At 45.3% G+C, this 12,442-nt stretch overlaps 1 protein-coding gene across 1 annotated transcript in view; it reads right to left on the bottom strand.

Annotated features, from left to right (window-relative positions):
• Positions 1 to 12,442, bottom strand: part of LOC137439927 (glutathione hydrolase 1 proenzyme) — a 102,036-nt gene that overhangs the window by 44,154 nt on the left and 45,440 nt on the right. Inside the window, exons 3-4 of the mRNA XM_078768013.1 lie at positions 8,089 to 8,290; positions 104 to 264 (exon numbers count right to left, since the gene is read on the bottom strand). Of these exons, the coding sequence (XP_078624139.1) occupies positions 104 to 264; positions 8,089 to 8,290 (363 nt within the window). The remainder of the gene's footprint in view (positions 1 to 103; positions 265 to 8,088; positions 8,291 to 12,442) is intronic.

The raw sequence follows: 12,442 nt of genomic DNA, 5'->3' as shown, positions 1-12,442 counted from the left end.
GCATTCCACTGGTGGCACACTTGTGTACGACATGGCACCTGTCGGATTGGCATCGTTGCCCAAAATGGAGAACCAACCTTGGGTCGGGGGGTCAGCACGTTACCTGCGGCCTTAACATCCCGCACCAATCTCCGTGCCACGCTGCCAGCGTAGAATTCCTGCGGGCCCAGCTCGGCTATGGCCCGGTACGTCTTCGCCAGGCTTGGATGCTTCAATACATCGTTCTCTTTCAGGATGTTCCCATCTTCTCCACAGTAGATCGCACTGAGGACAATAGTTATCCGTTACATTTTAAGCTCAGTAAGATTTTGCACTATAAGACAATAATAATCATAAATAAAATTTGCTAACGACATTCTAAGTTGGTGAAGTAGGGAAAAAGAACAACGTCATGCCCTCCCATAAAATGGGGGGGGGGGGGGGGGGGGAGGGGTACAAGATTCCATGGAATGTAGTCACATTGCGCTGTTGACTAATATCAAGGAATATATTTCATTGCTCATTCTCACAAAACTAAAGATTGCATCCAAAGCTAAAACTTACACATACACAGTGCCCTTCATAAGTATTGGAGCAGTGAAGTCTAATTAGTTATGATTGATATATCCTCAAGAAATTTGAATTTGGGATCAAAAGATGAATATGAGGCAAAAGTACAGAAGAAAAAGAAGAAGCACCACCTTTAGAGGCCATTTTTACCACTTTTTTGGGCACCGTGGTCCCCTTTTTGAAGCAATGTTTTAAGGCCGGATGCCCTTCCTGCCGCCAACCCTGTTTTTTTTTTGGTTGTTTGTTTTTTGTATACTGAATCGAGGCTCGTGAAAGAGCTAACATTTATTTCACAAACAAATCAAACAGACAAACAAAATATATAAAAAGAGGGAGCGGAAGACAAGATGGGGAGAGAAGCGGAGGCACACAAACACAACATTTGAGAGCAGGGAGATGTGTGGGAGGGAGAGGGCTTGGGGGGAGGAGGTGTGGGAAGGGGGGGGGGGGGGGTGGGAGAAGTATAAGACACAAGGACACAACAGACTTCCAGGACAGAAGTTGATATTTCAAAAAACTGGATTTGGGGTGAAATTAGCAGGGGTAGAAAAGGTCAAGGTTTTGGATGGGGGAACATAAGAGATGGTGGTGAACAGCTGTTTTAAAGACCTGGAGGGTGGAGTGGGATTGAAGGGAGTGAGGGAGTTTGTTCCAGAGGCGGGAGAAAAAAGGAATGAAGGAGTGAAGGTGAGCAGAGAGCCTCGATTTGGCAGTTTAACCATAAGAGGGTTGCAGGCAGATCTTGTGCGACCTGTAGGAATATTTGGGGGACAGAGCCCAGAGAGAGCTGGGGGAGCAAGGCCGAAGAGGAGTCGGTAGAAGACGGAAAGACCACCAACCTGTCTGCGGTGATTAAGTGAAAGGCCCTCGGAGATAGCGTCATCGCGGGAGATTCCAATGATTCTGAACGCTTTGGTTTCAACAGCGTGAAGACGCGCTAGGTGTGAGGCAGGAGCACCAGCCCAGAGGGGAGAGCAGTACTCCATTGAGCTGCGGATGAAAGCCTTGCATATGGTGAGGAGCTCAGGTTTGCCAAGGAAGGACTTCGCACGACGGAGGATGCCCAGTCGGCGACTGGCTTTGGAGGCCAGCTTGGAAATGTGGTTTTCCCAAGAAAGATCATGGCAGATAGTGAGACCCAAAAGCTTGAGTGACAGAACTTCTTCGAGAGGATTATTCAGAAAGTAGATGGGAGGGTTGTCCAGTCGTTCTTTTCGGAGAGACATCGTAAGAGTGTGAGATTTGTCAGCATTGAAAGACATGTTCCACTTGTTTGCCCAGTCTGTGATTTTGTCCAGTTCTGCAGAGAGTGAGGAGGCTGCAGACTGCCGATCTGAGGGATGAGGAATGGAGCGACAGAGAGTAGAGTCATCAGCAAAGAGATAAAGAGGATTTTCAAGAGAGTCAGAGAGATCATTGATGAAGACCAGAAAAAGCACAAGGCCCAGAACACTGCCTTGGGGAAGTCCAGCCTGAACAGGAAGAGGAGATGAGAGAAACCCATTCAGGGCCACACGTTGACTACGACTAGAGAGGAAGTCCGCCAGTCATGCGTGGAGATTTCCATGGATACCAAAGTAGGAGAGTTTGGTGAGCAGAGCGGGGTGCCAGACCATATCGAAGGCACGTGATATGTCAAGGGAGACAGCTCTAATTTCCTGTTTGGCATTGAGGACCTCCATCCATTGTTGAGCAAGCAGAAGCAGCATGTCCAGAGTAGAGTGACCAGGTCTGAAACCAAATTGATGATCAGAGATCAAGCCATTGGAGAAGAGGAAAGATTTCATATCCGAAGCAATGATGGATTCCATGACTTTGCTGATAATTGGGAGAAGGCTGATTGGTCTGTAGTTGCTAGGATCTGTTTTTGCACCTTTTTTGTGCAAAGCAGTGATGTTGGCTGATTTCCAAGCAGATGGTAGATGACCTTGAGTAAAAGAGAGGGCGAAGAGAACAGAGAGAGGGAGTGAAAGAGCGTTAGAACAGGATTTTAGGACCCGTGGGTTGATGCCATCAGGTCCAGTTGCAGAATCAGAGTCGAGGGTTGACAGAAACTTTTCCACCTTGTCACGAGGAAAGGACACAGAGTCCAGGAGCAGCTGGGTACGACTGGGTACGGTGGGTACAGAGAGGGATGGGTTTGGGACACAAGATTTAGAGGCAAACACAGAATTGAGGCATTCAGCTTTTTCACGTGCGGAGTCAGCCGTGTAGCCGTTTGAGGTGAGGGAGGGGATGGAGGAGGGAACAAACACCAGAAACAGATTTGACCAGATGCCACCAGGATTTGGAAGAGGGAGACAGATAAGAGTGTTCGGTCTTGAGAAATGTCGCCCCTTGCGACATTATTCGACTGTTAGTCGACTGTTAGTTGTTGAACATTGTTTTTCGACTGTTGGTCGCCCCTTTCGACACACAGGGAATTACCATTGAACTGGTACTCAATTTGCCGACCTCGGAAGGATGACAGGCTGAGTCAACCCCCCTGGCGTTAATTCAGCGATCGGCCGGGATTCAAACCCAGGAACCTGGGATCCCAAGCCAGCACCCTAACTGCGAAGCCAACACCAGGCGGCAAAAGTACATAAGGTCATCTGTTATTTCTTGGTATTTCTACACAAATATGTTTTACCATTCTAGAACAATAACAATGTTTATATTGTTGCGGATATGAGGATTGCATTTTTTTGGTTGTATTGTATTGGAAATGGTGATGAACATTGTTTGGATATGGCCCCTCCTGCCTCCGGAGTTGTGTAAAGATAAAAAGGGCGTCTCGGTAGTTAATTCCATAAACACCACATTGCAGGACACGATAAAACCCTTGTTCAGTAGCTTATATCTTATTATGTGTTTTAGAGTAAGGCCTTGTCTTCCATTAGAATGACACTCCATTGCACCGAATCAATTAAGAATAGCTCCCCTTCAATAATTCCATTTCCCAGCCAAACTCTCCATCTGTGGGTAAAGCAGTTCACAAGCGTGGGGTGCACGCCCTCTCAATTCGCTGCTATAGTGAATATGTGCTCCGTGCTCTGTTTGAACAGGAGGGGCGGGGTCGCCAGGGAGAGGCAAGCCCAGGGCGCGCCACGAAGGGCGGGGCTGTGCAGCCCCATGCCCAAATAAGGAAACAAGCCCGTGGCTCGCCACGAGAGGCGTGCCGTCGGCGCGATGCCCAAATAAGGAGACAAGCCCGTGGGATTACCATACAAGGTCACAAAACAGAGCACGGGGGAGAGGGCGTGTCAGTCCCGCGCTGGAGAGAAGTGAGAGGAAGGAAATACGAGCTGAGCTGCGTGGAGAGGTACACGAAAAAGAAAGGGTCCAAGAGAAAGCAGAGGAACTTTTACGAACGAGTTGCAAAGAGATACGGCAGATGAGTCCAGCCCCGTTTCAACCAGCCGCGTGAAGCCCTGATGGGGCAGCGAGTGACCCTGCCGGCGTGCGCTGTAAAGCCGAATACAAGGAGCTGCCGGCGTGCGCTGTAAAGCCGAATACAAGGAGCTGCCGGCTCCTCGCTTCCCGCCCGGAGTGGACCTGCTCGCTGTGCCCTGTGATCCCACCTGCTCATCCCTCCAAACGATTCCTACCCTTCCATCAATTTGCGTACGTGAGTTTGTTCTGTTTGTGCTGTCCTGGGTAGTAAACTAAGTCTGTATAAGCTAGTAATTTTCACTGTGTCACCTGCGTTTTCATGTCACCTGTAAATAATCGTGACTGCCCTTTTTGCTTATGTGTGTGTAAATAATAATAAACCCCGTTACTCTTCTGTACGTCTTCTTCTTCTTCGTCTTTGCATTCGTCGTCTTAGTCTTTTCCCCATTGAATATCTGTGGCACGATACGGCCAACGTTTGGGTGAATCGGGTTTAGTCGGGGAACAACTGTTCGGTCGCGGAGCCTCCGCTCGGCAAATATAACATCCTTAACCGCGTACCGTAACAATATGTTCAGTCTGCCGATTTTAGGGAAGCATAAGTATTGGAGCAAGATGGCTGGCAGGTGTTTGTTGTCGTGTCGATTGTTCACACACAAAAGAGCTGTGAATGTCTAGTCCTGGTTTTAGCCTTTGATTTTACCTTGGGAGTCGGTCGGCATAAACCAACATAAAGACTAGAGAACCGTAAATGAAAGAAAATAAAGAAATTTGAAAGCTGAAAGAACAGAAGAATTCAATTAGAACCAAAGCACAAAAATTGGACAAAGCAAATACAACAATTTGGAATATCTTGAAAAAGAAAGAAACCACTAGTGTTCTTGGCAATAGACAATGGCCAGGTCGGCCAAGGAAAACAACTGCAGTTGATGACAGAAAAATCATCGCAGGTGTGAAGAAAAACCAAAAACAACTGTCAGTGACATCACCAAGAACCTCCAGAGTGCAGGGGTGAAAGTATCACAATCTTCCGTTCACAAAATACTTAGACAGCAGAAATACAAAGGCTACACCGCAAGATGAAAACCTCTCATCAGCACCAAAAATAGAAAGGCCAGATTAGAATTTGCCAAGATGTTCATAGGTGAACGAGTGAGTTCTGGAACAAAGTTTAATGGACAGATGAGACTAATATAAACCTTTACCAAAGCGAAGGAAAAGTGAAAGTGGGGATAAAAGAAGGAACTGCATATGATCCAAACCATACTACCTCATATGTGACGCATGATGGAGGTGGTGTCATGGCTTGTGTTTGCATGGCTGCGTCTGGAACTGGCTCACTCATCTTTATTACCTCCGCCACCAAAGGTGGATGGAGGTTATGCTTTCACCCCTGTCTGTCTGTTTGTCCGTTTGTTTGTGAACAAAATATCTCAAACATTTATGGCCGGATTCGGAGGAAATTTGGTGGAGATGTAGCGTATGTGACAAGGACGAAATGATTAGATCCGGATCCGACTACTAGAATTTTTAAATGATTCTTCACCATTGGGAGTTTGGGCCAAAAACGATGCACAGCAGGATATCTCAAAAAGTTATGGATGGATTTGGACGAAACTTGTTGGACCAGTTGTGTTTGTAACAAGGAAGAATCGATCCGATTTTGGTGAAGATCCGGATCCAGTTAATATAATTTTTTTGTAAGTGATTCATTGAGTGATATGGCCAACCAGGTGGAGATATGCTCTCTACTGAGTGCCGTTCTAGTTGATGATGTATCTAATAACGGCAGCAGAATGAATTCAGAAGTGTACACAAACATTTTGTCTGCCTATGTACAACAAAATGCCTCCAAACTCATTGGGCGGCACTTTACCATGCAGCAAGACAATGTCCCAGAACGCACTACCAATGCAACCAAGGAGTTCATCAGGAGGAAAGTGGAGGTTTTAGACTGGCCAAGTGAATCTCCTGATTTGAATCCAATGGAGCATGAATTTCACTTGCTGAAGAGGAGACGAAAGTCAGAAACCCCCAAAACAAATAACAACTGAAAATGACTGCAGTAAAGACTTGGCAATTCATCTCAAAGGAAGATACGAAGAGTTCGGTGACGTCCATGGGTCACCTAAAATGGGGGGACTGAACATAAAAAGTGCTATTGTTCTACAATGGTAAAAAACCTTCTGTACTCTTGACTCATATTCATCTTTTGATCTCAAATCCAAATTTCTTGTGTATAATATACTAGCAGTACCCGGCATTGCCAGGGGCGGGGGGTGGAGGGGGGAATGAGGGGGTTACGGAAGAGGGAGGGGAATGATATACTACATATACATATTCTGGGGGGAGGGGTGGCTTTGACAGGACCCTCTGTTTTGGGAGAAGGGAAGGAGGAAAAACTTTCCCGTGCAAAGAGTGCTTTAATCTCAGTGTTGCCCAGGTAAAAAAGGAAATTGTAATACCCTCTGCCATCATCACCAGGTGGTGCTACACGTACGCATTTACATAGAGAATTAACGACCCTCTCCCAGTCCCCCACACCCCCAAATGAGGCCGCGGCCCACATAGCCGATGTTACCCCCCCCCCACCCCCTGACAAAGTTTTATTTGTATTTGTACCCCGCGTAAAGTATAAAAGGGTTTATATCAAGAGTACCCGGCGTTGCTCAAGAGAAAAAGAAACATTAACATATTTTAAATGAGGGCAAATATAATGGAAAAGTACTTACATCCAAATCAGAATCCATGACAAATGTCAAATCATCATTTTACCTTTTTGTTGAATATCTGCTGCTGAATGTGCCATTCATCACGTTTCTGAGTTAAGTATGATGTCATTCAGGAAGAAGAAGAAGCTTTCAAATGTCTGGTATTGTTTTATTATTTGTGTTCAAATGTCTGGTGATTGTTTTGTATTTATTTATGCGAATGTGTACTTGTATATAACTGTCATTAATTAAAAAGGCATAGGCTAGGGTGCCCTGGTGTTGGGCTAGCGGCTAGGGTGCCGGCTTAGGATACCTAAGATCCTGGGTTCTGAATCCCGGTCGATTGCTGAATTAACGCCGGGGGGGTGACTCAGCCTGTCATACCTTCCGAGGTCGGCTAATTGAGTACCAGTTCACTGGTAATTCCCTGCTTGTCGTTAAAGGCAGCAAAAAGGGTTGGCGTCAGGAAGGGCATCCGGCCGCAAAACATTGCTTCAAAAAGGGGACCGAAAAACAACAACAACCAAGGTTCCCGAAAAAGGCCAACCCCCGCTTTGCAGGGGAAAATGGGCTCTAAAGGTGTTTTTTTGTTGTTTTTTTTTAGGCACGACAGAGCGATTTTTAAAAATCCCCCAAAACAAACTTTTTTTTTTTTGCCTAAAACACTCCCAGGCACTCACTGATGAACCTCTGAAATTTTGACGAATTTCCGTTCAGCCATCGCTGAGAAAAATGGCGACACACAGACCAACGGCTCTCTTATATAGTAGATAGCAATAATAACAAATTTGACTTCACTGTTCCAATACTTATGGAGGGCGCTGTACATACATATACATATAATACAAGATCGGGTGGTTGGGATTATAAATAGTTTAAAAACAAAAAGCACATCCAACTAAAGAAGGTAACTAGATCTACCATGCTCGTCTAGCCATAAACAAAATGAGAGCAGATCTTGTCTTGGTGATGTTGAACCCACTTCCCAAAGGACTACTCAGGCCAATAGACCCCAAGCATCAACATGTGTCCGCTTTTATTCCCGAGGTGTATCAATTCCTTTTTGGTCACGTGCGGTGGGAGGGGTCAAAAAACACCAATCGCATCATCGATGGATCTGTTCTGCGTTATTTATGTTCACTCGTGATCTGGCGTACGTATAGGTTTGTGCCCTGAAACAACAACCAGAACGAACACACATGTACTCACCTCCATGCATAAAACACCTGATTATGAGTGATCAATAACAGCAGCGTAGACCATCGATGATGCGAATAGTGTTTTTATTGTTTACGGGCCGGCACGACATAAACAATCCTCAATTGATCCCTCGCACGGGCACGTCACCGGAAACGAATTGCCGTGCTTAGGGAACAAAAGCACACACACACACACACACGCACACGCACACGCACACACACTTTTACCAACATCAAAAACTAAAGCCACATACCACAGAGGTTTGTTGAGTTGCACAGATCTTGACAAATTGTTTAGAAACTCCAACCATTCTCGTAAGGACCGTGTCACAGGAACACCTCTTTCAGCAAGATCAATTGCTGGCTCGAAGAGACGTGCCCAAGGTAGGCGGCCATGTCGCTGGTGGGCTAACGCGTAGCCTCTGATCTCCCCAGGCACAGCAATCGTTGCAGGGTCTTTTCAGAAACAAGGCAGCGTAAGATGTTTCAACAGAAAATGTTGTTTTAAAATCTGCTCTACCGGTGAATCTCAACTACTTTTGTCTTACCGCTTCCTTCCGTGTAAGTGTTGCTTCGTCAGGATGAAGATTACCGCACTGCAGTTGCACACAGTCATGGAACAACACCGATGCAACCAAATAGTGCAACTATATATACATGGAGCAGTGTATTATTACGTGTGTGGGGGTTAGTGAGGCCAGCACACCGATAGTTAGAAATGCTAAGATAGCATGGACGTGTAGGCGTGTTCGTGGCGTGTTCGTGCAAGGTAAACTTTTTCCATGGTGAACAGGGACATGTTAGGCTAATTCCTCCTGTTTTTATGTGCACGGGGAAGGCGTTCTTGTTACCAATAGAGGTTAGTGTAGGGCTAAGATTGTGAATTGTATGCACCTTCCTATCAGACAAGGTCAGGCAGAAATGGGGGGGGGGGGGGCAAGTGAGCACAGGATTCAATCGCGCTTCTCGCACGGCCATATATAAACCACTCATATAGCCTGCCTGGTCAAAACGTCTGCCGAAGGTGGACCACTGGGGGCTATGAAAGAGGCCGCCATCGTGGACACATGGCAGCCAATCGTAGGGCCAGGCAGGCATGTTCATGGGATGTGATAAAACTGGGGAGCGTAGGTGCATAGAGCCAGGAAAATAAGGAGGAGGAGAGCTATGGCGGGCAGTTACAGAGGACAGACAAACAGAGTTTGTGCACAATTGTGACTCCGATCGACACCAAAACCAGTCGTTGTAGTTGGGCTCTGAGCATGGATCGCATTGGTGCGGTGCAGCACAACATCCCTTTCATACCATATCATACCGCTGCAGGTGAATTACGATGGCATACGGCAAAGCAGACACTCCAGACGAATGCACGGACTGATGGATTGGCAGCACCCAAAATATAAGTCCCAAGCCAGGCTGATGCCCACCCAGTTGGGGGATAAAAATATTGGGAGAGGGAGGAAATGTGTTAGTCCAGATACCTTTCCATGATGCCGAAGCAGTCTAATGGACGCTTTGATTACTGACCGGTTTGCCCTTGGCCAGGGTGTCCGTACACAATGTCCAATCTTTGTGAATGACACTCATTGATTTGACGTCATGCTTGTGAAACACCAGGGTGACAGTTTATAGCCAGGTCAGGATTCAACCCAGATGAGACAACTCAAAAGTGAATGCACTACATCTGAGTTATTTTGCTTAGAGGTAGGTACTGCATTCACTGTGAGGCCACCAATCAGAAGGTGATCTCACACACACACACACACACACACACACACACACACACACACACACACACACACACACACACACACACACACACACACACACACACACACACACACACACACACACACAAAAGAAACATTCAGGATTGTTAATTTACAACTGTTTATTTTATTTCAAATGACATGGTTAGTAAGAATTTGTACCAAATGTATATAGACAGCAGGGGAAAAATTGCACCGCTCCTCCTTTAATTTGTGAGCATTTTTTGGCTCTCTTTTTAAAATCCTTCTTCCTTTGGAGAGATATCATTGTAAAACTGAACGAGTGCAACCAATCACTAATACGGGACTTTCAAAATGACGTATGAATGCTAACGAGGCCTTTCACGCATGCGCTGTGGATGTGTTTACACTGACTCGGTTCGACTCGCCGGCCGGGCACTTTTAACCTGCCGTTGCTGGAGCAAAATCAGTGATTCAAATCCTTCTTTTAAACATAATTTTCAGCATTTAAACAAAAGAGTAGCTATTTCAAAATGGTCAAGCATAATCGTTCTGTTCCTGAATGCAAAGCAGACTCATGGATATAGAGGAAATACGATAAATATCCGTGGATAAGAGGTGTCGAGTTCCGATCATTCCCTAGTAATATGAGCTAGCGGCGGCATTGGATATAATGCACGCACACACTTTACATCGTCCGACTTGTTAAGCTTGGTTAATAAGAGTACGATGTCGTAAGTGACACATGATTTAATGAGTTAAATTGGAGGACAGGACTGGAATGCTAGAAGATGTATAGGTGTGAAAGGAAAGATAACATAGGAGGAGGTGACTCAATCCGGAAAGAATGCAGTACAGTATTGCATGGAGAGAGAAAGGGGAGACTTGGAGGAGGGAATTGATCTGGAGCATTATTTGTGGTGGAGATTTGGGATTGTAAGAATATAATCACCAAGGTGATTTTATAGGAGTCCTCGTGTGAATGGAACACAGCATGGAAAGGTTCATGAGGAATTCCGAAATACTGTAGTTATTTTGTTTCAATATTTACAAAAGAACAGTCAAGGGAATTAACAATAGCTGAGGGAATCTATCAAGGTAAGAAAACGTATTTGTAAAGGAGTTTCAGGTAGGAGTAGAGGACACGGAAAAACAGGAAACCTAAGAGAAGATACAAGCCTCCCCCTCCCCCCATCCTCACCCTCACCTATGCACCCTCTGAGTACAACCACTAGTTTTCAACTCATTCCATATTGTGGTTCAGGATGCATGAGTCAAACAAACCATCTTCCTTTTTCCATCATCCACTTCAGATTTGCGATTTGATCTCTCTAGTACCTCTTCCTCTTCTGAAACCTGCTTACTAAATGGGCATTTCTCACTTAATGAATTCTTCTATACTGTGTTATACCTGGTGTTGGCCTAATGGATAGGGCGGTGGGCTTGGGATCCTGAGGTCCTGAGTTTGAATCCCGTTCAGCTGTTGAATTAACACCAGGTGGGGTTGACTCAGCCTGTCATCTTTCTGTGGACGGCGAAATAAGTACCAGGGTACTGGGTCCTCTCCCAAGGAGGTTGGTGGCAGGATTTGCACTCCAGTCACCTCACTCCAATTCATTCACACCTCATTCCATAGCACACACAGGGGTGTGTGTTGGGATGGTGCTGAGGAGTCGTCAAAGGACGCAGCGACGTGTTGATCCAGCATCTGGTCCTGTATATATATATATATATATATATATAAAAAAAAACATATATATATATATACATCAGTTATTATGCAATTTCATACCATCAGTGGTGAACCGCCATGCCATTAAGGTATCCCATCCAGTTATGCTGTACCTTAATGGGAGCGATAAGTACCGTCTGCCACATGGCACATTATCTCTGGTATCCACTGATTATATGGAATCTCCTGGATGCAGCCGGGAGTAACCAATCCAAATATAATTTCAGTTCTCCAGCTTTTAATTTCAATTTAATTTTACGTACATGGCGGTGACGTCATTACGTGCGCTCATTAAAAGCTGGAGAACTGAAATTATATTTGGATTGGTTGCTCCGGCTGCATCCAGGCGATTTCATATAATCAGTGGATACCAGAAATAATGTGTCGTGTGGCAGACGGTACTTATCGCTCCCATTAAGGTATAGCATAGCTGGATGGGATACCTTAATGGCGGTTCACCACTGATGATATGAAGTCGCATAATGACTGGTATATAACCGAAAGGTTTTCAGAGGCATAAGTGTATGCAGGACTCACTGCGTTGCCCTGATGAAGACCCAACAAGGGTGAAACCAGGTCGGTAACTGTGAGGTTTTCATACACTTACGACAGTATCTGAACTAAGACCAAAATTATGCTCTGTCGGAGGGTTCTCCTGAGAGCTTGACAGGCAGAGCAGAGCGTACGTACATGACGGTCACGGTCAGCACCAAAAAATAAAAGGCCAGATTAGAATTTGCCAAGAAAAGATGAGCCGGTGAGTTCTGGAAGTTTCATGGACAGATGAGACCAAGATTTTTTTTTTTTTTTTTTTTTTTTTTGGATACAAGATCGAGGCTCGTGAAAGTGCTAACATTAAAGTTGTTTTTTTTTGCATGAAAATAACATTTCTCCAGATAAACCTTTACTAAAGTGATGGAATAGCAAAAGTGTGGAGAAAGGCAGGAACTGCATATGATCCAAAGCGTACTACCTAATCTGTGAAGCATGGTAGAGGTAGTGTTATGGCTTGGGTTTGCATGGCTGCGTCTGGAACTGGCTGACTAATCTTTATTGATGATATAACCAATGACAGCAGCAGAATGAATTTGGAAGTGTACAGAAACATTTTGTCTGCCGATGTACAAGAAAATTTCTCCAAACTCA

This window comes from Myxine glutinosa, chromosome 14 (assembly GCF_964187855.1).
Source record: "Myxine glutinosa chromosome 14, kmMyxGlut1.1, whole genome shotgun sequence".
Classification (NCBI taxonomy): domain Eukaryota; kingdom Metazoa; phylum Chordata; class Myxini; order Myxiniformes; family Myxinidae; genus Myxine; species Myxine glutinosa.
Note: the sequence above shows the minus strand (reverse complement) of the source record. Positions and strands in the feature narration are given on the sequence as shown.